This window comes from Schistocerca gregaria, chromosome 6, assembly GCF_023897955.1.
Source record: "Schistocerca gregaria isolate iqSchGreg1 chromosome 6, iqSchGreg1.2, whole genome shotgun sequence".
NCBI classification, from domain to species: domain Eukaryota; kingdom Metazoa; phylum Arthropoda; class Insecta; order Orthoptera; family Acrididae; genus Schistocerca; species Schistocerca gregaria.
The window spans coordinates 56,628,850-56,654,890 of NC_064925.1; the positions used below are offsets into that span (position 1 = coordinate 56,628,850).

Here is a 26,041-nt window from a genome sequence, read left to right on the forward strand (position 1 = left end):
GTAGTTCTAAGTTCTACTGGACTGATGACCTCAGCTGTTAAGTCCCATAGTGCTCAGAACCAGTTTTGAACCGAATAGCGTGATTCGTCACTACAGATCACTCTTCTGCAGTCATCCGCTGCCCGGTGGCGTCGCTGTTTATTCCACCTCGGGCGTCGCGCATCACAGATAACAGAAATTTGTGGCTTGTGAGGAGTTGGACCGCCATTGTATTCCATTCTTGTTGACTCCCCACGCACAGTCTTTGTGCTAGCTGGACCGCTCGTGGCACTGAAACTCACCAGTGACTCCTTCCGCAGATTCCATTTTTTACGGCCGCCCTCTGCAACGTTCCTCGCTCCCTGTCCGCCAGTACCGGCGGCCTGCCTGGTAGTTGTTTAGCTCTCTACGCTCCGTAAACACAGCGTCAGGCCACATGGGCAACTCTGCGAGGGCTGTAATGGCCCTGATGGACGTGTTTCTCAAGTAACATCCAATGACTAATCCACTTTCGAGATCACTGTGCTCTCCTTATCTATACACCCTGCCGTTACTGCCCCTCCTTTTATACCGGCGGGTCATCCTCCAGTGACATCTAATCGTCAATCCTGCCTTACATCGTGTGTCATAATTGGATACTGTTACTGGAATCAGAGAATACTTTCATATCGATTAATGATATTATATCTGTGACCCTTGTCATGTTGACAACTTTCAACTCTCTCATACAGAGCGGGATACCGCAGCGAGAAGATATTGAAATTGCACACAGAAAGACTGCGGTTCAAATTTCCTTGGGGCTTCCAGATTTACGTTTTAAGTGATTTCCCTAAATCGCTGACGGCTGGAGTGATTTGTCTGAAAAGACATGTCCGATTTTCTTCCCCACTCTTTTCCAACTAAAGCTTGTGATCCGTGTCTATTGACTTCGTCGGAGGAACGTTAAATCCTAATTTATCTCTTCTTCCTTCTTTCCTTCCAGTCCGGAGCTATCAACCCACTATGCCATGCAGTTTTCTCACTATTTCTAGTCCACAGCTATACGTGCAGCTTCATAACAGCACCGCACTCTTCCTCACTGCCTTCCCCCCTCCTTTCCCCACCAACCCTATCTCCATAATCTCTGAAAGTCCTTTGCCCAACTTAAATCCTCTTCGTGCTTCGTCCCTGCCCCGTCACACACCTATCTACATAAATTCATTGCCAAAACTCAGTCATTCTGATACTGTAGCATCCCATATCTTTCAGACCGAAGAGCTAATCGTCCAAGCTACAAACCTACACTTATTATGCCCAGAGCAGTTATTCTGATAATGAGTATATCTTGTTTTAAAATACGCCACCGCCGCCGCCACCGCCGCCACCACAATGAATTCTCTTTTTTCGTTTTGTACCAGCTGTTTTATTTTAAAAGTGATTGTCTGAAAGAGGAATCTTTGACGCTCTTAGTCCAGCTTTATCCGCCATAAGGACAGAAATTGAAAAAAAAAATTGTTATAAAAATCTGAGATCACATCCCCCTACTATTCATTAAATTATGCTCAAAGGCTGCCACACCACTCACATCAATGTAAAGACCTCTTGAAACTATCTCGTTTAGTCTACAACACTGTCACTGTAGTAGTTTTGTCGTTTCTTCACTTTTCGTATTTTCAGTTTGCCTAAAAAAAAAAAGGAATGGAATGGTCGTGTGGCATTATTGATTGGGAGACCACTGTCACGGTTGTTCGATCGACTGCTCAAGTCTTTCTATTTGACGCCACTTCGACATTTGTCATGCAATAGCCCGTATTTCTTTGACGTTTCCACTTGCGAACTTGTGTTCTTCAGTATCCATAAAACAGCACTTTATACATGTGTGTTTGCAAGACTTATCGTATGCAGTTTCGAATTCGTTGCTATTTTGCAGCTGATGCTGTAATTTACCGTCTAGTAAGGTCATCCGAAGACCAGTATCAGCTGCAAAGCGATTTAGAAAAGATTGCTGTATGGTGTGTCAGGTGGCAGTTGACGCTAAATAACGAAAAGTGTGAGATGATCCACATGAGTTCCAAAAGAAATCCGTTGGAATTCGATTACTCGATAAATAGTACAATTCTCAAGGCTGTCAATTCAACAAAGTACCTGGGTGTTAAAATTACGAACAACTTCAGTTGGAAGGACCACATAGATAATATTGTCGGGAAGGCGAGCCAAAGGTTGCGTTTCATTGGCAGGACACTTAGAAGATGCAACAAGTCCACTAAAGAGACAGCTTACACTACACTCGTTCGTCCTCTGTTAGAATATTGTTGCGCGGTGTGGGATCCTTACCAGGTGGGATTGACGGAGAACATCGAAAGGGTGCAAAAAAGGGCAGCTCGTTTTGTATTATCGCCTTATAGGGGAGAGAGTGTGGCAGATATGATACACGAGTTGGGATGGAAGTCATTACAGCATAGACGTTTTTCGTCGCGGCGAGACCTTTTTACGAAATTTCAGTCACCAACTTTCTCTTCCGAATGCGAAAATATTTTGTTGAGCCCAACCTACATAGGTAGGAATGATCATCAAAATAAAATAAGAGAAATCAGAGCTCGAACAGAAAGGTATAGGTGTTCGTTTTTCCCGCTCGCTGTTCGGGAGTGGAATAGTAGAGAGATAGTATGATTGTGGTTCGATGAACCCTCTGCCAAGCACTTAAATGTGAATTGCAGAGTAGTCATGTAGATGTAGACTGAAATACCGAGATGCTCTAATCCGTGACGGTAAATCTTGACAATGTTTTTCCATATGGTTTGCCAGTATTTATTTTGGTACTTTAACTCGACAATGTTTCTGTCTTTCTGTCTCGTTAGTTTTTTATGTTTCTTTCTCACTTTCGTCGTTTTCTCTCCAAGTGTATTTATTTTAATGGAACTGCATTATATTAACTTATGTTTTAGTTGTTAGAGATCCTCAGGGATACGTTGGAAATTGCATGACTGGTTCAAAGTCATGTGGCGCCATCTCAGTCAAAACTTGTGACATTAAACGAGTCGGAGGTTTCTTCCATACTTTGTTAAGCGTAACTCTCATGGATTTTCTTTCGTTAATGACGCCTACGAGATTGAGCCCACCACTTTCTGTGGCGAGTGTCATTGTGCATTGTGTTATACTTGATTAGATGTATGGCCTCGACTTACGAAAACGCCTAGCGCCGATAGTATTATTTTGGCTTTGTCTTGAGGTATTGGAAGAACTTTTGCTACATAATTCATCTTCGAAGCACGTTATCAATATACACTCTCCGGAGTTAGTCTAATTCTTTTATAGTGTATTCCTACGCGCATTCACGCATCCTCGTCAGTATATTTTTGCAGTTCGTAGGGAGAGCTTCGTTTGGCTCCGGCAGCCGTGCTGAATGGTCGCTGTCCTTCGCTTCCACCAGGTATCATGGCGCGCCTAATACTGCCTCCTGGCCATCGCTGTGTTTGTTAGCGCGCTGTGCACTTTTTTTGCCTCCAGCTTAGCTGCTCAAGAGTCACACACACTTATCACCAAAGGCCGGCTGTGCCTCATAAGCAAGACCACGCCTTGCTGCACCATCAGGATCATCACTTTCCTTTGTGTCGGTAACTACTGACACTGCAAGTGGCTGTCACATGCAGTTGAATGCATACCCTGGAGAGCATTCCGTATTTCACTAGTACAAAACAGATCGGAAAAAGAAATTGGACTCCCGATTAGGCACAAGGACGTATTTTACCCCACATTAGTAAATCGTAAATTTACTATTACAGAAGGGTATAAAACAGGCCATTTTGCAAATAATTTGGTTACGTACCATACCACTGGACAGCTAATAACTAATTAACTAATCCGTAACCCATAAATTATCACTTCCTGTGAATAAAAAGTGTAGCAGTAAACTTTACGTAACATTTCCCTCCTCTTAGTGCTCTAGGGTCAACACGGTTCTCAAAGGTAAAGTCCAGGCAAGAAATTAAGAAAGAGACCCACAACATCCAGTCCACGAAGCATAGTCAGCCGGTTCAGCTGTAACAGCTACAGGCAAAAATAAGGGTCACGACAGACGGGCTGGTGCCTCACCAAGCTTATTTAAGCTTACTCCGCCAAACAATGAGTCAGTCCTCCCCTCGTGGATTTAATTGTTCTCTGCAAAGCTGCGCTCAGCACAACATTTGCTTTCCGGTAAATCTTCAGCTTACCCGCAACATATCAAACCTCAGGCCAGTAACTTTTTACGCACGAGAAGAAAGGAAACAAAAACTGAGTACGCAGTTGCAATTGGGAGGGGGTGGGGGGGGGTGGGGGGCAGACTGGTATGTTGCCAGCAGAATCCGCCAGTCGGCCAGCAATGCAACGCGTTTCTCCAGGGGTCTGGTTCTCCGCTGTCCGCCGCAACCTACCCATGAAAATCTGGAGAATAAAATCAGCTCAAGTGTCTTTGGAAGGCCGCGTTCACATTCTTATTTTCCAGAAGCCAACTCAGATTTGTCCAGTGCTGGAACAACGCAATTTCCACACCCCAATTTCCCAGAAACTTCGCTCAGTGACAGACGAGTCAAAATAAGTAATCATGTCTCTCGGCTGATGAGTAGATACTCGACCGTTTCTGGAAAATGGTTGGTTGTTTGTTTCGGGGAAGGAGACCAGACAGCGAGGTCATCGGTCTCATCGGATTAGGGAAGGACGGGGAAGGAAGTCTGCCGAGCCCTTTGAAAGGAACCATCCCGGCATTTGCCTGCAGCGACTGGAAAATGGTTCAAATTGCTCTGAGCACTAAGGGACTCAACCCTGAGGTCATCAGTCCCCTAGAACTTAGAACTGCTTAAGCCTAACTAACCTAAGGACAACACACACATCCATGCCCGAGACAGGATTCGAACCTGCGACCGTAGAGGTCTCGCGGTTCCAGACTGCAGCGCCTAGCACCGCTCGGCCATACTGACCGGCTTTCTGAAAAAATAATGGTCAAAGTGGACGAGGTATTTTCCAGGTACTTTATGTACCTTGTACCGCACGATATGCTCAGGCGAAATAGCGGCACAGTGGTTATCGTTGCGAATTCTTAACTTGAGCCTCGTTTTCGAAATTGAGTTATTACTTTTATTTTTGTTTTTTATTTATATACCCATGTCTGTAGAAAGTTACTATGCGAATGGTTTGCGGGGTATATTGATATAGCGTTGTATTTATTCTCCTATTAATCGTACGTCAGATGAATGAACTTTAAGAAAAGAAATTGAGAAATTCAATTTTTTTCTGTAGTATTCCTGTAGTGTAACTTGATTCATAATTATCTGAACGTGCCAATTTTCGGTAGTCAGATGTTACACAAGGTCTGCCGCGAAAGTATTGCCAACGCGCGAAATCTTCACCAATATTAACGACGATTGTTTTCCAAGAGATTCATACAGAGATGCCACTGTGGCAAACCTGCCTTCGCGCGATGCACATCGTGTTCGGAATTCTGCGTTTTTTTTAACGTTTCCACGATCCTTATCATCCAAGGAAATGCCAGTCTTCCTGAAGAATAAACATTGGATTAAAACATAAGAATTAATGTGAAAACTGATAGAAGAACGAAGTATTTTAATATGAGAATTCGAAAATATTGTAATCCCTCAACGTAGCAATGAGTTTGTGACACATACTGTCAAATCAAATTGTAATTACTGAGCGAGGTGGCGCAGTGGTTAGCACACTGGACTCTCATTTGGGAGGACGACGGTTCAATCCCGCGTCAGGCCATCCGGATTTAGGTTTCCCGTGATTTCCCTAAATCGCTCCAGACAAATGCTGGGATGGTTCCTTTCAAAGGGCACGGCCGACGTCCTTCCCCGTCGTTCACTGATCCGATGAGACCGATCACCTCGCTGTTTGGTCCCTTCCCCCAAACAACCATCTCTCTCCCATTTCACTCCCGAAGAGCGCGCGGGAAAAACGAACACCTAAGCCTTTCTGTTCGAGCTCTGATTTCTCTTATTTTATTTTGATGATCATTCCTACCTATGTAGGTTGGGCTCAACAAAATATTTTTGTATTCGGAAGAGAAAGTTGCTGACAAATTTCGTAAATAGATCTCGCCGCGACAAAAAACGTCTTTGCTTTAATGACTTCCATCCCAACTCGCGTATCATATCTGCCACACTCTCTCCCCCAATTACGTGATAATACAAAACGCGCTGCCCTCTTTTGCACACATTCGATGTCCTCCGTCAATCCCACCTGGTAAGGATCCTACACCGCGCAGCAATATTCTAACAGAGGACGAACGAGAATAGTGTAAGCTGTCTCTTTAGTGGACTTGCTGCGTCTTCTAAGTGTCCTGCCAATGAAACGCAACCTTTGGCTCGCCTTCCCCACAGTATTATCTATGTGGTCTTTCCAACTCAAGTTGTTCGAAATTTTAACACCCAAATACTTAGTTGAATTGACAGCCTTGAGAATTGTACTATTTATCGAGTAATCGAATTCCAACGGAGTTCTTTTGGAACTCATGTGGATCGCCTCACACTTTTCGTTATTTAGCGTCAACTGCCACCTGCCATACCATACAGCAATCTTTTCTAAATCGCTTTGCAACTGATACTGGTCTTCGGATGACCTTACTAGACGGTAAATTACAGCATCATCTGCGAACAACCTAAGGGAACTGCTCAGATTGTCACCCAGGTCATTGATAAAGATCAGGAACAGTAACAGCAGAGGTCCAAGGACGCTTCCCTGCCGTCTATTACTATGAACTGCGACCTTCCTGACAGGAAATCACGAATCCAGTCACACAACTGAGACGATACCCCATAGGCCCGCAGCTTGATTGGAAGTCGCTTGTGAGGAACGGTGTCAAAACCTTTCCGGAAATCTAGAAATACGGAATCAACTTGAAATCCCTTGTCGATAGCGGCCATTACTTCGTGCACGCGTGCACACACACACACACACACACACACACACACACACACACACACACACACACACACACACGTACGTCTAATTACAATGGAGGCCGTTTCGGCCAAAGTTTACTTGTGTGATAGTCTCTTTGTCGTGGCTATCTGCCACTGAGTATCTCCGCTATATGGTGAGTAGGTACTATCCTTTTTATAAGTTTGTCATTTTCCATCCTGGCTCTTCCATTGCCTAATTTAGTAAGAGAAATTCGTGTAGTAACCTTCTACAGGTTAGGTAAAAGACAATAATAAAAATATAATAAATAGGAACAAACGGGTTTCGTACACAGGGCGCAAAGTTAAGGATCTGTGATGCTGACCACTGTGTCACCATTTCGTCTGAGGTCATCGTGTGGTAAAGAGACACACAAAATACCTCTATAACTTCTGCGTCTTTTTTTCAGAAACCGTCTAATACCTACGCATGCTGCAGTGTGTTCCCAAGGAATGTCACACGTATCAACAACTAGCTGACCTCTGATCTCTTGCTCTCATACTAATGCAGTAGATATCTTATATATCTACCAGTAACCCCCCCCCCACGTCTGATTCTTCAAAGACTCAAACCCCCCCTGTATAAAGCAGCTTCAAGTATCTGAATACAGGGTGATTCAAAAAGAATACCATAACTTTAGGAATTTAAAACTCTGCAACGACAAAAGGCAGAGCTAAGCACTATCTGTCGGCGAATTAATGGAGCTATAAACTTTAATTTAGTTGTACATTTGTTCGCTTGAGGCGCTGTTGACTAGGCGTCAGTGTCAGTTGATGCTAAGATGGCGACCGCTCAACAGAAAGCTTTTTGTGTTATTGAGTACGGCAGAAGTGAATCGACGACAGTTGTTCAGCGTGCATTTCGAACGAAGTATGGTGTTAAACCTCCTGATAGGTGGTGTATTAAACGTTGGTATAAACAGTTTACAGAGAATGGGTGTTTGTGCAAAGGGAAAAGTTCCGGACGGCCGAGAACGAGTGATGAAAATGTAGCACGCATCCAGCAAGCATTTGTTCGCAGCCCAGGAAAATCGACTCGCAGAGGTAGCAGATAGCTGTAAATTCCACAATCAACTGTATGGAGAGTCCTACGAAAAAGGTTAGTTATGAAACCTTATCGTCTGAAATTGGTTCAAGCACTGTCTGCAGCTGATAAGATTAAAAGAATCTATTTCTGTGATTTTATCCTTGCTCAAATGGAAACAGATGAATCTTTCGTTTCAATGATTGTGTTTAGTGATGAAGCAGCTTTCCACACAACCGGGAAAGTCAACCGTCACAATGTCTGTATATGGGGCACTGAGAATCCGCGGGAAACAACTCAGTATGAACGTGACTCGCCTAAGGTGAACGTTTTCTGTGCCATTTCAGCCAATAAATTTTTTGGTCCCTTTTTCTTCGAAGGTGCTACTGTAACTGGACTACAGTATCTGGAGATGTTAGAGAATTGGCTGTTCCCTCAGCTCGAACAAGAAGCACAACAATTCATATTTCAGCAGGATGGAGCGCCACCACATTGGCACTTATCTGTCCGTAACTATCTGAACATCAGCTACTCGAGGCGATGGATCGGCCGCCAGGCAGCTCGTGACAGAGCACTTCATCACTGGCCTCCAACAAGCGCTGATCTTACCCCCTGCAATTTTTTCTTATGGGGGGGGGGGGGGTATGTTAAGGATATGGTGTTTCGGCAACCTCTCCCAGCCACCACTGATGATCTCAAACGAGAAATAACAGCAGCTATCCAAACTGTTACGCCTGATATGCTACAGAGAGTGTGGAACGAGTTGGAGTATCGGGTTGATATTGCTCGAGTGTCTGGAGGGGGCCATATTGAACATCTCTAAACTTGTTTTTGAGTAAAAAAAAAACCTTTTTAAATACTCTTTGTAATGATGTATAACAGAAGGTTATATTGTGTTTCTTTCATTAAATACACATTTTTAAAGTTGTGGTATTCTTTTTGAATCACCGTGTACTTTACAAATGAGTTAATGTGTTAAATACACTCCTGGAAATTGAAATAAGAACACCGTGAATTCATTGTCCCAGGAAGGGGAAACTTTATTGACACATTCCTGGGGTCAGATACATCACATGATCACACTGACAGAACCACAGGCACATAGACACAGGCAACAGAGCATGCTCAATGTCGGCACTAGTACAGTGTATATCCACCTTTCGCAGCAATGCAGGCTGCTATTCTCCCATGGAGACGATCGTAGAGATGCTGGATGTAGTCCTGTGGAACGGCTTGCCATGCCATTTCCACCTGGCGCCTCAGTTGGACCAGCGTTCGTGCTGGACGTGCAGACCGCGTGAGACGACGCTTCATACAGTCCCAAACATGCTCAATGGGGGACAGATCCGGAGATCTTGCTGGCCAGGGTAGTTGACTTACACCTTCTAGAGCACGTTGGGTGGCACAGGATACATGCGGACGTGCGTTGTCCTGTTGGAACAGCAAGTTCCCTTGCCGGTCTAGGAATGGTAGAAAGATGGGTTCGATGACGGTTTGGATGTACCGTGCACTATTCAGTGTCCCCTCGACGATCACCAGAGGTGTACGGCCAGTGTAGGAGATCGCTCCCCACACCATGATGCCGGGTGTTGGCCCTGTGTGCCTCGGTCGTATGCAGTCCTGATTGTGGCGCTCACCTGCACGGCGCGAAACACGCATACGACCATCATTGACACCAACGCAGAAGCGACTCTCATCGCTGAAGACACGTCTCCATTCGTCCCTCCATTCACGCCTGGCGCGACACCACTGGAGGTGGGCTGCACGATGTTGGGGCGTGAGCGGAAGACGGCCTAACGGTGTGCGGGACCGTAGCCCAGCTTCATGGAGACGGTTGCTAATGGTCCTCGCCGATACCCCAGGAGCAACAGTGTCCCTAATTTGCTGGGAAGTGGCGGTGCGGTCCCCTACGGCACTGCGTAGCATCCTACGGTCTTGGCGTGCATCCGTGCGTCGCTGCGGTCCGGTCCCAGGTCGACGGGCACGTGCACCTTCCGCCGACCACTGGCGACAACATCGATGTACTGTGGAGACCTCACGCCCCACGTGTTGAGCAATTCGGCGGTACGTCCACCCGGCCTCCCGCATGCCCACTATACGCCCTCGCTCAAAGTCCGTCAACTGCACATACGGTTCACGTCCACGCTGTCGCGGCATGCTACCAGTGTTAAAGACTGCGATGGGGCTCCGTATGCCACGGCAAACTGGCTGACACTGACGGCGGCGGTGCACAAATGCTGCGCAGCTAGCGCCATTCGACGGCCAACACCGCGGTTCCTGGTGTGTCCGCTGTGCCGTGCGTGTGATCATTGCTTGTGCAGCCCTCTCGCTGTGTCCGGAGCAAGTATGGTGGGTCTGACACACCGGTGTCAGTGTGTTCTTTTTTCCATTTCCAGGAGTGTATTTCATGGTATGCATGTACAATGGAGAGCACCTTCTCCGACGCTCTGCACTGCACGGTACGGTATGGACGTAGGTTTGGGTGCAGAGCCCTGAAAGTCAGAGTGGACCTGCAGGATCAACAAACCGCGCTCCAGCCCCTGACCTGCTGGAGTCGGCCAGTCCTACCTGCAGAGGTCCGGAGAGAAGAGTCCGATGCGGTCGTCCTTGGAGCGCTTGGGCGGCCACAGCTCGCCGGCGGAGCCCTCGACGTTGCCGCAGCGGCCCGGGAAGAAGCGCGTGCGCTCGTCGTAGTTCCAGCGCGCCAGCTCGCCCACGCGGTACAGGTCGTCGGCGCCGGTGCGCATGTTGAACACGCCGTCAAAGTCCGCGGAGCCGTTCCGCTGCAACACAGCCGCGCGCGCCGCTCCATCAACGACAGCTCTCCAACCTTCCTCTGCTACAGAAGTGACTAGGTCATGTACAACTAAACTAATTTCTACTGAAATAGGCTCGTGTTTCGCTTAGCAATTGTGTTTCCTTCAAAATTCACATATTTGCCGTGCAGCTACAGGTCGCAGAAAGATATTTTGCTGTGATGAACACCGTGGGGCTGTTGGTGACTGGCGCAGTGTGGTGCCACCGGCCGGCACAACGATCGTTGCCCTTGTCACGCCCCTTGCAGCAGTAAGCTAGCACAGCATTACGTCACTGCAGAATGATGGTACGGCCACTCTTCTAGTAGCACCCGTGTTACCGAAATCCGGACGCTTTCACAGCGTTGCGGCAGGGGAGCTACGTGATGCAAAGGCCATCTGCTTCTCATAACACCTCTGTTTGCCATCGTCCGCCATCGTACGGGACAGCTCACTCCGCGGCCGAGCATCACCTCTGGTGGGCTGAGAGTCCACCTAGGACCCTCCTCAGCGCCTACGGTCGCCGGCGCCGCCACCCAGACCCCAGGCTGCGCGGTTAGCTGCTTGGATACCAGCGCAATGCGGATAATGCTTAGGAAGCAAAGACAGTTGCACTCGTGGTACAAGAAAGAGCGGGAGAATGAGGATAGGCAAAATTTAGTACAGATTCATGTTGATGTAAAAATATCGATGCGCGAAGCATTCAACCACTACCACTGTCATACCTTAGCAAAAGATCTTGCTGAAAACCCAAGGAAATTCTGGTCCCACGTAAAATCGTAAGCGGGTGGAAGGCTTCCATACAGCCACTCACTGATCAGTCTGGCCTGGCAATGGAATACAGCAAAACGAAAGCTGAAATTTTAAATTTAGCATTTGAGAACTCTCTCACGCAGGAGGATCGTACAAACATACGGCCGTTGAGTCTCGTACAGATTCCCATCTGGAGGACATAGTGATAGGCATCCCTGAGGTTGTGAAGCAGCTGAATGGGTTGGAAATAAACAAGTCGCCAGATCTGATGGGATTCCAATTCGGTTTTACAGAGTGTACTCTACTGTATTGGCTCCTTACTTAGCTTGCATTTATCCCGAATCTCGAGCGACGGGGAAAATAAGCGCAGGTGACGCCTGTATATAAAAAGGGTAGGACGGATCCGCAGAATTACAGACCAATATCCTTAACATCGGTTTGTTGCAGGATTCTCGAACATATTCGCAGTTCGAATATAATGAATTTCCTTGAGACAGAAGTTGCTGTCCAAGCATCAGCATGCTTTTAGAAAGCATCGTTACTGCGAGACGCAACTCGCCCTTTTTTCACATGATATCTTGTCAACCATGGGCGAAGGGTATCAGACGGAAGCCATATTCCTTGACTTCCGGAAAGCGTTTGACTCGGTGCCCCACTGCAGACTCTTAACTAAGCTACGAGCATATGGGAGTGGTTCCCAAGTATGTGAGTGGCTCGAAGACTTCTTAAGTAATAGAACCCAGTTCGTTGTCCTCGATAGTGAGTGTTCATCGGAGGTGAGGGTATCATCTGGAGTGCCCCCAGGGAAGTGTGATAGGTCCGCTGTTGTTTTCTATCAACATAAATGATCTTTTGGATAGGGTTTGCTGATGATCCTGTGCTGTACGGGAAGGTGTCGTCGTTGAGTGACTGTAGGAGTATACAAGATGAGAGACAGGATTTGTGATTGGTGTAAATAATGGCAGCTAACACTAAATATAGATAAATTTCAATTAATGCAGATGAGTAGGAAAAAGGATCCTGTAATGTTTGAATACTCCATTAGTAGTGTAGCGTTTGACACAGTCACGTCGATTAAATATTTGGGCGTAACATTGCAGAGCGATATGAAGTGGGACAAGCATGTAATGGCAGTTGTGGGGAAGGCGGAAGGTCGTCTTCGATTCACTGGTAGAATTTTGGGAAAATGTGGTTCATTTGTAAAGGAGACCGCTTATAAAACACTAATACGACCTATTCTTGAGTACTACTCGATCGTTTGGGATCCCTGTCAGGTCGGATTGAGGGAGGACATAGAAGCAATTCAGAGGCGGGCTGCTAGATTTGTTGCTGGTAGGTTTGATCATCATGCGAGTTTTACGAAAATGCTTCAGGAATTCGGATGGGAGTCTCTGTAGGAAAGGGGGCGTTCTTTTCGTGTGTCGCTACTGAGGAAATTTAGAGAACCAGCATTTGAGGCTGACTGCGGTACAATTTTACTGCCGCCAACTTATACTTCGCGAAAAGACCACAAAGATAAGAGGGATTAGGGCTCGTACAGAGGCATATAGGCAGTCATTTGAGAGTGGATCAGGGAGGGAAGATGCTAGTTGTGGTACGAGGTACCCTCCGCCGCGCACTGTACGGTGTATGTATGTAGACTTATCCGTGACCCCCAGTACTGGGGCAGAGGACGAGCTCGCTCGCGTCGTGGTCACGACAGCCTGCAGCTCCACCACGTGGCGCACCTCCGCACCAGCCGGGAACGTGTCGCACCGAGGTCGTTCCGCTGCTGGGCCTCCCCGAGTCGCAGTGGCAACTCGTCGGTGCCGAGCACCGGCATTTCAACGCTCGCCGCACTCGCTCCCCCCGCCCCCTCCACTCCCACCCCATTCCGTTGTACACCCAATCTAATAAATCAACTGTACCAAGCTCAGTCCTACTACATTTGACCCTCACCTAACCACTACAAAACTTCGCGCCAGTACAGTAGATATATTACGATCAGCAGATTACGCTGGTCTAACTCTGGTTTCACGTAAGACAGTGAATCAATACGTATGTCGCAAACGCAAGAATATCGCGTAGCGTTTTAAATTTCCAGCCTATGGAGAGCAGTAGAACGGAATGGACAGTGTCTTGAATGGAGGATGTAAGATGAACATCAACAAAAGCAAAACGAGGATAATGGGATGTAGTCGAATTAAGTCGGGTGATGCTGAGGGAATTAGATTAGGAAATGAGACACTTAAAGTAGTAAAGCAGTTTTGCTATTTGGGGAGCAAAATAACGAATGGTGGTCGAAGTAGAGAGGATATAAAATGTAGACTGGCAATGGTAAGGAAAGCGTTTCTTAAGAAGAGAAATTTGTTAACATCGAGTATAGATTTGTGTGTCAGGAAATCGTTTCTGAAAGTATTTGTATGGAGTCTAGCCTTGTATGGTAGTGAAACGTGGACGATAAATATTTTAGACAAAAAGAGAATAAAAGCTTTTGAAATGTGGTGCTACAGAAGAATGCTGAACATTAGATGGGTAGATCACATAACTAATTAGGATGTATTGAATAGAATTGGGGAGAAGAAGAGCTCGTGGCACAACTCGACCAGAAGAAGGGATCAGTTGGTAGGACATATTCTGAGACATCGAGGGATCACCAATTTAGTATTGGAGGGCAGCGTGGAGGGTAAAAATCGTAGAGGGAGACCAAGAGACGAATACACTAAGCAGATTCAGAAGGATGTAGGTTGCAGTAGGTACTGGGAGATGAAGCAGTTTGCGCAGGATAGAGTAGCATGGAGAGCTGCATCAAACCAGTCTCCGGACTGAAGACCACAACAACAACGTATCAGTACACGTCACGTGAAAGGTAGCCTGTAATGTTATGTGAGCCTCTCTGTCCTTTTGTTAACTAATTTGTGCCTAATTTGTGCCTAATTTTATTCTGAGAAGCTCACTAATGTATGTAATTACCAAGTGAAGCGCAGCTGGACAGCAAGAAACTCTAGCGCACAATCCCCGCAACGATAGTAGTTGTGAATCTTTGAGTATGGACCCTAAAAAACAATTGATTAATTACAAAAAGGGGACTGTTAATCTGTATCTTGTGGAAAGAGGGCGTGCTGCTAGTCCGTCGCTAAGAACGTATTGTTACAATCAATGAAAATTGCTATTTCAGTGATAAAACCGAGTAAAGTATATGTAAGAGTTGCCAAACATTTATGCATACAAATTTTCTGTATGTGAAGAATAGAAATACCTCTTATGTGGAAAAGGAAGTGAACTTCAGTGTCGACGCTGGCTGTCACTCGTCAGAATTCTAAGTGTACAAAGTTCACTAAAATACAGAAAAGTGTATTCTCTACAGTTTTCATTCAGTACGTAACAAGCTCTCATTTCTTAATTGCAGTAATTGGATTATGTTCCTGTATAATAGTATGGTGCCGAACTCCACTGACCAACTCTGATGCAACAGGACGTGTAGTTTGAAGGAAGTGTATGTTCCAAGCAATCTCATTTTCTCACGAAAAGCAGATTGCTGCTTCATCTGGGATAAAAATCTCTCGGTGTACATACCGCGTCAATTCAGGATAAAACTCCAAGCTTTCGACCACTACCTCCATTGTCGTCGTCAGTGCTAAAGCTGACTTTCGTGAACCATTTTTTTCTTTATTGATTTTCAGTTCCTCCCGAAGGGAAGCGGGCTGGCAGCAGCTTAGTACGCTGCTCTACAGCCTACAGACTTTTTGGTAAGGAAAGGAAGAAGAAAGAAACAAGGAAATACAGGCGATAAAATGATGACAGAGTGTAAAACGGAGAAAAATGCGGAAAATTAAAACAGAAAGCAAAAGAGGTTGGCAATGTCGATAAAATACACTGGAATCGGACAAGTAACATAGTAGACACACAATTAAAAAACATGGCGACAGTCTGGTTTCTGTTCAAAACAGATAAAAATTCACACCCAGCGACACGTCCCTAAGGACACACCATGGAACACTCACTGGAAAACACACTGGAAAACACCGCACGAAAATGGTGGCACAAATATGACACTCCCAAGCCAAAGTCAGATGGGGGGCGGGACCTGGAGGAGGAGGGGGGGGAGAAAGAGGGAGGAGAGAAGAGGAGAAAACGAAAGGGGAGGAACCAAGGAGGACTCATAAGGGGTGAGAGGGGCAGGGCAGACACGCGAGGGAATAAGAAGAGGCAGAGGAGGGAAATGCTAAAAGACTTGGGGGAGAGAAGGGGGCAGCGAGAGGGGAGGTGGGGAAAAAAAGGAAGGGGAGGAGAGGGAGCCCAGGAAAAGGACTGAGGAAAGGAGGGCAAGTGAGGATCAGAGTTGATAGGAGGAATAAATGGAAGAAGAGAGGGCATCATCCGGGAGGGGGAGTAGATGAAAGCCACCTTGGGAAAGGAGATTGGGGTGTAGAGATGTAGGGTAGGGGGGATACAACAGTGAAGACGTGGTAGGGGGTGGGGATGGGAGAGGAGCTACCAGGGGGTGAGGACGTTCAAGGCGGCGGGAGATGTAGAGGATGCCCAACCTACATAGGTAGGAATGATCATCAAAATAAAATAAGAGAAATCAGAGCTCGAACAGAAAGGTTTAGGTGTTCGTTTTTCCCGCTCGCTGTTCGGGAGTGGAATAGTAGAGAGATAGTATGATTGTGGTTCGATGAACCCTCTGCCAAGCACTTAAATGTGAATTGCAGAGTAGTCATGTAGATGTAGATGTAGATGCGGATATGTTCAAGGAATAGGAGCAGATGGGGGAAAGGGATGAGATCATAGAGGATCCATGTGGGGAACGGGAGGCATATACGGAAGGTGAGGCGGAGTGCATGACGCTCAAGGATCTGGAGGGACTTACAGAATTTGGGGGGGGGGGCAGATATCCAGGCAGGACTGGCATAACAGAGGATGGGACGGATTAAGGATTTGTAGGTGTGGAGGATGGTAGAGGGGAGCAACCCCCATGTCCGGCCAGAGAGGTGTTTGAGGAGTCGGAGGCGGTGGTGGGCTTTGGATTGGATGGAGCGGAGATGAGGGATCCAGGTGAGGTGACTGCCAATGGTGAGGCCAAGGTAGGTGAGGGTGGGGGTGGGGGTGAGGCGGACAGGACGGGCGCAGACAGTAAGGGAGAAATCTAGGAGCCGGAAGGAGCGAGTGGTACGACCTACAATGATTGGCTGGGGCTTGGAAGGATTGATTGTCAGGAGCCACTGGTTACACCGTGCAGCAAAAAGGTCAAGGTGATTCTGGAGAAGGCGTTAGAACTGTTGGAGGATAGGAGCGAGGGCGAGGAATGCGGTGTCCTAAGCATATTGCAAGAGGTGTATTGAACTTCGTAGCCATATCCTGTTTGATCTTATTTACTTACAACAGTGGTCCTGTAAGTATAAAAAGCAACGAAAAATTGAGCTATCCGCAATAAGGTCAAGTAATCAAGAGGGTCGTATTTTAAATCTTAAAGAACAATAACTTCCTCACAATCACACGTCACCAACTGGTGCAGAAGATGATCATTTAAGCAGGCAGGAACCAAAATTCAGGTACCAGTTACAAGTTAAAGTCTCAATCAAAAACCAGTCTCTCTCTCTCTCTCTCTCTCTCTCTCTCTCTCTCTCTCTCTCTCTCTCTCTCTCCCCCAAAAAAACACATATATAAATGATTTTATGCACCAATGGGTAGTGACCTCCAGTGACACCATGAGAACAGGTGTGCCACGTGTGTATACCCACCTAGACCAACGCTGTTTCTGTGAGCCGAGGGACTGTACACGGAGCACGTCCATGGCGAAATTCATCCCTCTTGTGATTTGACCCGCACTTTATGGACATCTTTGTTCAATTGGATATAGGAATTCAGTAAAGAACGAGAAAAAGCCGCAAATGAGAAACGTCCTAGCCGCTCTGGTTGTCCAGTGGTGGCAAATTGTTTCCCCGTCTAGGGGTATTTCGCTATCCCCAGGACACATCTTAGTCTTGTGGGTTGCAGTATTTTAAAGAACCTGACAAATTTATTATATCCCGAGAGGTAACTCGTTAGATGCGAACGCTGCCACAAGAACCCTATATGCTATCTTTTAACGCTTTATCAACGACGCCGTAAGTGTTTAAAGTTTACAAGAGCAGTTTCCTGGAAAGAAAAGTAAATTTCAGGCTGCTTCACGAGGCTGTGATGCCTTTATCCCAGTTTGCGACTTATTTACCGACTCAGCCTCGTATTTTCATGTTATTGCATTCCGCCTACTGAATATCATTCGCTACGTTCGTTTCAGTGAATTCAACTCAACTGAAACTTTCATTTATAGCGTACGGCACGGTTGAACGGCTTTTCTCCAGTGTTGATACTCCCACATTAACACATGGGGTAAACTTTCCGCGCGTGATGGGAATAGACATTGTTGAGACTCAAAGTGCTTCTTTTTACTTCACTTCCTATATAGTGAGCATTGCATTAACACCGTTGGGATGCACTCGAGGCTACTTCAGTGTCTATAAAGATTCCTCTCTATTAATGTTGCGGGCTATTACGACGCGACATAATAAATTTGTTTGGTAAGAATTTGTACAGGACATGTTCAGTGGGAATGGGGGTATCCTTTATGATTGAGAACGAGTCACTGAGTGAACCCCACCTTCACAAGAGCTAGCCACCTCCCTCGAGGACATTCCTTGCAGATGTGGCTGAAATGCTGGATCTGCAAATGAAATTTTTATTCGACGACAGCATATTCCTTTAACATGTGTGAGCTAAATCCCTGTAGTTGATCTCTGTGTTATACATTGACGACATAATGACTTGTACGTAGTTACGCTCAAGGCTATTTGGAGCCATCAAGGGCACCCCAATGTACGAAATCAGAGACACAATGCAGAGAGCACGGAAACGTGGTAGCGCTTGGGTTACCGGATCTAAATATTAACACTACATCTCTGCAGATGACACAGGGAGAATTAAATGGCTACTCCATCCACCGCCTAGACGCTGTCAGTGGGTGTACACAGGTTAGACTGCTACTGCACCAGTCTCCACCAACAGAAGGGCGGAGTGCGGGACCAAGTGACATAGAACACTGATGCTGCTGGCCGTAATAGGAGTGGCACTGACGTTTAGCTTTGAGCTGAACGCTGTTGCTACCAGACTTGGAGTTTGTTAATGTAAAATCCGGAAGCACCCCTACCTACCGAGTAGGGGGAGGACAGGAATCTAGGTACCGTTCGCCAGAGGCGGCCTCGAGTTGCAGAACGGCTCACCAGTTTGGCCGAACATTATTAAGTGTCGGTGGATTGGTGTGTCGACTACAAGAAGGGAGAAATGGTGCGCCGCCATGATCGTTTGTGTGTTCAGAGGGAAATCTCACTCTGTTCGCCGGGGGAGCCGGCTCCGTGCCGGCCATCGCCAGCCTCGCTAAGCTCCGACATGTCTGTTTTCCTCACTTGGAATGCAGCTCTCAAGTTTGTACTTGACGTGCTGTCAGTGTTCTAGTGTTGGCTACTTCTATTAGCATCCGCCCCCGTGCCTTCAGACACTGACTTCTGTTGCGTAAGCAATTGTCTCCTCCGCTTTTTTTAATGTTCAGAATTAGCCTTGAGTGTTGTTGCTAGTCTGATCACAAAGTGTTGATCAGACCCCTGAATTCCGTGAGTCTCCAGCTGCAAGCATTCTGTCGACTCCCAGAATCTTCATCTCTTGCAGGTGCCCTGCGACAGTGTTTGGCGCTGATCCAAGTCATCAACCTGCCTTCACCGGGAATTTGTGTTTTTGCATTTGATCCTCACCTCTTGGAAACTGTAGCCTGACCTTAAAAACCCTGCCTTCCATGTATGCTGTGTCGCGAGAGAGAGAGAGAGAGAGAGAGAGAGAGAGAGAGAGGAGAACGTGAGCCAGATCGCTGGTCGATCATCAGCGATCGGCTTGTTATCTTTGGCGCGTCCCCGGGCTTGAGCATCTTTGCGTTTTCGGCCGGGGCGCGCGGGAAGGCGAGAGGCAGTCGGTTTGGGGCGGCCGGAGAGACTGGCGGAGTGGTGGCTCGGGCGAAAGCACACGTGTGACGTCTGTTACGCTGGGGCTGTTTCCTAATCGCGAAACTCCTACGGCAGTTACTGGTTTCCTGGAGGACAATTCATATAAAATGTGCCAAGTCTGGCAGTGAGAGGGGAGTCCGGAGTTGGTGTTGGCCTAGATGTTTGTACAAACTGAGGTGCCTGTGTGAGAAGCACGGCGTAGGCCTGTTGGTTTGCTTCGTCCTTCTGGCAGCCACCGCAAGCGGATGTTCGGCCGGAATGTCTACAGTTTGTGGTGAGCATAGTGTGAACAAGTTTTCGTACGATTTGCTCCCAGCCTGGTTCTTAGCCTGCGTTATTTGTGGGTGCCGACCCCTTGTCTGTAACTGCTACTGGGTGCCCTGTAAGATTTCACAGCAAAACTGTGTTTTTGTAGCATTCTGTGTTTCTGGCTCAGCCTCCGCCTAGAAAGGGGAAAGATTTGTAATTCCTTAATGCTGTAATTTAAATATAAAAAATTGTTCTTTCAGAATAAGCGCCCGTTTCTTTGGGACACTGCAGTTCAAACAGGAGTGGCGTAATGTTAGAGTATTTGTTAATCGTCAATGAAGTGTATTTAATGTCTTGCTGTTTTCTGAGGCACGCAGCTGTGTTATTGAACTCATTTTGAAGTGTTCTGTCGGGTGAATGACTGCTCCAAACTTCAGTGTATTCTTTTGAGTAGCATTGTAAGGTTTTTAGAATATTTGTGAGTGGGGTGTATTGATTCAATTTTGTTTTTCTCTTTCTTTTGAATTACGGTGAATTGTTTAGTTTATCTGGTTATTGGCTTGACTAGCGCTTCACGCACTAAAAATCAGCTGATATTCAAATTTTTTTTTTATTACTGTTTAATGTCAGACAGATTCAAATGTAACTTCATTTATGATGTTTGAAATAAATGTGTTGGATTGACCTTAATGAGTTACGTGCAATCGAAGTAAGGGACCCTGTCCTTCATTAGTGCTTAACAGTGGCGTGTGGTCCGGGTTACGAGGCCCGTGCTCGGACCAGAACGGAGGCAGGTACTCACGCTGTAGAACCAGCCGAAGCGGTCGTAGGGGATGTCGATGCCGGCGAGCGCGGGCAGCCGGTCGGCCATGGTGATGAGAGGGCTCTCGTAGCCCTCGAACAGCAGCTGGCGGACCTGGTGCGTCACGTGCAGCTTCTGGCCCATCTGCCACAGCGCGATGTCCAGACCCTTCCGCATCACGAAGCTCCACTCGCGCGTCACGAACGACGCCGTCTGCCAACACACACACAAACAACGTAGCTCCTCCACTACTTCTAGTGGTGGTGCCCTTCCATCCACAGTGCCACTAACTAACTAGGCACTGAGAACCGCAACGGCCCAAAACAAGGACACAAAGTTTCGAGAAAAATGAATGTCTGTGAAAATTATTTTTACAGACAAACCACCTGTCTAACACGTCTGAATTGTTTTTAAACCAAGTTCAAAAAATGGCTCTGAGCACTATGGGACTTAACATCTGAGGTCATCAGTCCCCTAGAACTTAGAACTACTTAACCCTTTCCACTCCAACGTCGAATGGGTGTCGACACTGCAAATTTTGTTTCGCGCTCCGATGTCGAGCCTCATTCGACAAGATTGTCCGTAGCTCTAAAACGCTCCATTCTCGATTCTGACTGTACTAGCCATCATTGCTTCATTGCTACATAATGCTGCCACGTAAGGCGACTGTTCGGATCTATCTACGTTACAAACACACACACACATATATATATATATATATATATATATATATATATATATATATATATATATATAAAAGGAAAGTAAGTACCTTTTTTGCGTAGTTCAGTTCGATCTATTTAAGAATTATTTCAATCATATACAATCTGGAGTCCAGAATTGGAAGAACAGGGAACAGGGAGTTGCCATTGTTCCACACTCACAAACCAATAACTCTCGATTGAAAATAGATACCACTTTACGATAAACGCTATACATAAGTTTGATATGTTAGTTACATTTCAAACGCAATAATGTAGGCCATAAAGTAAAGTAGTACCAACATGAGGACTTCACTGTAAGCGCATGCAATGGTTTACTTTGTTTCAAAGCTGAACAACAAACGTAAGGAATTCTGAAAATACTGTCAGTTTATTATCAAGATAAGAGTTTCAGTTTTTCATATCGAGCAGTTTCCTTAAAGTCGGATGAGAATGTTTGTCGTAGGCTGTCACTTTTGCGCTAGCGAAGTTCCTACTGTAGAATATCACACCATGAAACGTTTTGGCTGTAACGCTTCCATAAATATAGTTAAATGGAAGCGCAATTTCTGTTTTAATATACACCATAACTGTTGGTCAGCGGCCTCATTGTTTCCACTAAGAGATCCGCCAACTCCATGAGGCGCCTTGCTTCCCAAGCAGTGGTGATTCAGACAAGAACTCGTGATGCCTTGTTGTGTTTGCTTTACGAAGTGCAGAGGGTTAAACCTAACCTAAGGACATCATACACATCCATGCCCGAGGCAGGATTCGGACCTGCGACCGTAGCGGTCGTGCAATTCCAGACAAGCGCCTAGAACCGTTCGGCCACACCGGCCGGCTTTTAAACCATGTCTCATCATCCTATATTACCTATTAAAAAATAATGTATCTTCTACAAGCTTTGAAATATTAACTAGTATCTAAGGTAATATGTATTATTAATGTAAATTCACAAAAACTTCCAAATATAGACTAGGGTCAACAGTGTATTGACACTTCTAAAGTTCATAATTGCACTCACCCAGGCGAAGAAAGATTTGCTACACGTTCAGTTTTAACGATGTGGCAACCTTATACTCCGCTGCAAAGGTTACCAGCATAGCATTCTATTATGGGGAATAATTATGATGTTTGATTTGTGGGGTACTCCACTCTGCGGTCATCATTGCCTGCACGAAGTCCCAATATTTTTCACACTCCAATTTTTTACATAGTCCAATCTCGCCACTGTCACGAATGATGGATGTTGGTGGTGGTGGTGGTGGTGGTGGTGGTGGTGGTGGATGGTTGGATCTAAAAAAATCCGAGCTTACCTCATCTCTAACGATGAGCCGTTAAACCGTATTTTTCTTTTCCTCGTATTACGGAAGTTATTTGGTTCTAGACTGTTTATTGTCCTCCACTCGTGCCTTTCATTCCTACCGGGAAGAGTCGAACAGCCCGTATCTGTGTAAGTTCCTTGGATAGTGAAACGTGTTCGCCGACCAAAGAAGACTACGTAAGCCACCTAGTATCGCATGTCTGGGGACAGGATAAGAGAGAGGATGGACAGACGGAGGGGAGGAGAGAAAGGACAATGAAAGGGGAGGAGGGGGGAGATGCATTAGTCAGGTGGAAAAGGAAGATGGAGAGGCGGAGATGGAAAGAGGCGAAGGAGGATATGGTCAGAAGGATGGTGGAGGAAGATATGATCAGAGGGAGGGAGTGGTGGAAATGAATGAAGGGGGGGGAGGAGGAGGAGGAAATAGAAGTGGAAGGAAGATGTCGACATAGAAAGGAGGAGGAGGTATGTTCAATACACATGGCTAACATATACACGAGCAAAGCCGCGGGAAAAAAGGCTAGTTATATGATGATTTTGGGAGTGCCATAGCGTGACAATATCTGCACCGCTTAACCGCAACCACTTTTCATTTATGGCCTGCTGTACCCTTTAAATGTTTCACAGCTTATAATTGGCACCTGCCATGTTTTGGTACCTAGATCTTATTACTTGGCTAAATTGGTGTTTCAAGAATCTAAATGCTCCTTTGTAATTGTGTTTCTTCCTCTCTGTTATAGGTTTGAGTTATTTGTAATCCTGCTTAATTGTTATTAGTATTCCGAAGGCTCCAGGAGGTGGTTAGTCAACACCAGTGAACCAGAAGTATGTGTCAGTAACAGTTCTGGAGTATGTAATTCAGTTCGTAAATGCCTTTAATTAGCTCAGTAATATCGTAGATATTAATTGAGTGAACGTCATTTTACGATTAAATGCTGAGATACGTTTTTCGAGAAGCACTAATTTTGACAGAAGCATACGCTAACAAAACTTAGTCCTAATAAGCTGGCTAAAGTCATCTGTGGTACCTTGCCACTCAACTGCCTCCTACCTTACTGCCAATACACTTTTACTTCATGGGTGCAGGACGAACTATCACCTTCTTTCACCCCTTCCCCCTCCCCCAACACAACGACCGTAGTGTCAAGCGTACTACTGCTTTGGAAATCTCATCAGCCGTGTACAGAGAAATCCCTCAGTGCCTCAGAATCTGTAGCACGGAATACCCCTGCCGAGTAGGTCAGGCCTGATGGACCGCTGGCTGAGCTGAGCAGGCGGCGGAGGTCAGATTACCAGAGCGATGATGTTCAGCGTGGTGACCTCGTCGTCTAGCGTTCCGTTGGAGTTGTCCGGGTCGAAGAACCAGCGCCGGATCTGCCGGTAGCTCACCGTGCCGTTGTCGTGCCACGTGATGTTTATCTTCTCGTGCACCTCACTGCAACAGACACGCAACTGCTAATTACGCTGACAGCATGTATATACTGAACTACATGTTATTACAAAAGCACATTTTTCAGCAACTTTTTGTCGCAATTTATGAAACACCGAGCAGGAGTACAGAGAGATTTACATTACATGCATGTTGCTTTCAGTGGTAATACTATTTAGTTCCTGCATTTAATAGGAAAAATAGCAGTTATGTAGCTCTAGTGTACGTAAGAACCCCGGAGAGTGCTTTCATCAGAACATGATGCCCAGACCTATTTACATGTACATATTGAAGATAAGTACTGAAGTCGGTATTATGAATTGCATTTACAAATGTACATTTAGAAAGGAAATATATATAGCGACACCGCTAACATTCAAAAGCAAACAAACTTTGTAGTGTGATGTTGATGTCTAAAGGCGATACAGCAGGTACGTTTGAAGAGTGAGTCCCAATGAAGCACCAGTGGACTGACTCGGCAGCCGTCGGGATATGCTCATGGAATACTTCAGAGTAAGAGACATTAATATCACGATGTATACCACTTCACGGCATGCACAACAGAAATCTGTAACGTTGGGTGTTCGTTTAACCCCTCCTCTTAGTTTCTTTACCAGCACTTTTCTCCTCCTTTCTGTATACTTCAGTAATCTTCTCCATTAGTTGACTTCTCTTAAGACTTGCAAGTTAATTTTCTTTCCCCTCAGCTAGTTCTTGATATCCAACTTTCGGAACCTTAGATTCCTTTTGCATGTCATCCAGGTTCCAACTGTCACTTCTATTGAGCTGTGTGTTACATATTATATGGTTGCAGCACAAAATGTTTTTCTTAGTCGTAAATTCCTGTTTTGGAATGCTATTATTCACTTCCATTAAGCGTCTATTGCCCTCTGCGATTATATTACCGAGATAACAAAATTGTTTCATCTGATGAGCTATGACGTCATTAGTTGTTATACTGATTTTGATTTGTTTCATTTTTTTCTGTAGCGCCATTAGTTTCGTTTTCCGTTTGTTCAATTTGAATTTCGGTTAATTTTAGGGTAACCGATATGACCTGCTACATTCTATTCATTTATCTCTGAGTCTGTAAATCTAAAAAAATGCATTCTTTCCCCATTCATTTTCATTCCGTTTCTCCTTTCCTTCTTGATCTGAATAGCGTTCTCAGGACATAGGATATCCCTGTCTAGCTCTTTTATAATCCTGTACTCTTCCTCTACCCCTGTTTTCTGCTGTTTCTCTGATACAGCTGATTATTCATTCTTCTACTTTCCAGTTCAGTCCTTTCTGTTCATTGTTCTAAATAGTAGTCTCAATTCACATTTCAAATCCTCCTCTAATTCAATGAAGCTATCGCAACTTCATACATTCATATCCATCCTTCTCTCCAAGGCCAACAACTCCTCTTGTTCCTTTACCTCCTCTAACTCCAAATTGGTCTTCTCCAGTATAAAACGTCACGAAGGAGTTACGATGCACACCGTATTCATACAGGTATCGACGGAAAATACAGAGCTGTAAACTTCGGAGGCCAATGGATGAATGCAGCACAACTGGCAAGGACAAAAAGCAGGGGACGCGTCGATACCAGGGCACAAAGCCTTTGATAATTTCATTCAGTGTACTCATTTGAACAGTAATTATGCCTCAGACAGGCGCCTGAACAATGTAAGCACATGTCAGCATCTGAGAGAAGACGTACAGTTGGGTCAAAGAAGCCGGTTGTAGTAATCGGCATATCGCTCGAGATTACAGTAGGGAAGACCAGGGAAGAACGTTTCGAACATTATGGTAAGTGCCCTCCAGCCAACTCTGGATTCTGACGATCTAACGCCCTAACTGGACAGAATGCGTTACGATATATCTCAGGAGAACGTAAAATAACTATGAGTTAGTGTCAAGCGGAGTTACTGTTGCATAATGGCCAGAGCTGGGCCAACGCGTTACTGACTTATTCACTTTGTGAAGCTTTTTGTCTTGAATAAATCACCCATTTTTGTTAAATCGGGATCATTCGTTTGTCTGTACATGGAAATCA

General features: G+C 45.8%; 1 protein-coding gene across 4 annotated transcripts in view; it reads right to left on the reverse strand.

Annotated features, from left to right (window-relative positions):
* LOC126277924 (protein croquemort-like) overlaps positions 1-26,041 on the reverse strand; it is a 705,530-nt gene that overhangs the window by 79,155 nt on the left and 600,334 nt on the right. For all 4 annotated transcript variants that reach the window (XM_049977497.1, XM_049977498.1, XM_049977499.1 and 1 more), the window contains exons 4-6: positions 23,865-24,006; positions 20,547-20,759; positions 10,504-10,718 (exon numbers count right to left, since the gene is read on the reverse strand). In XM_049977497.1, the coding sequence (XP_049833454.1) occupies positions 10,504-10,718; positions 20,547-20,759; positions 23,865-24,006 (570 nt within the window). The remainder of the gene's footprint in view (positions 1-10,503; positions 10,719-20,546; positions 20,760-23,864; positions 24,007-26,041) is intronic.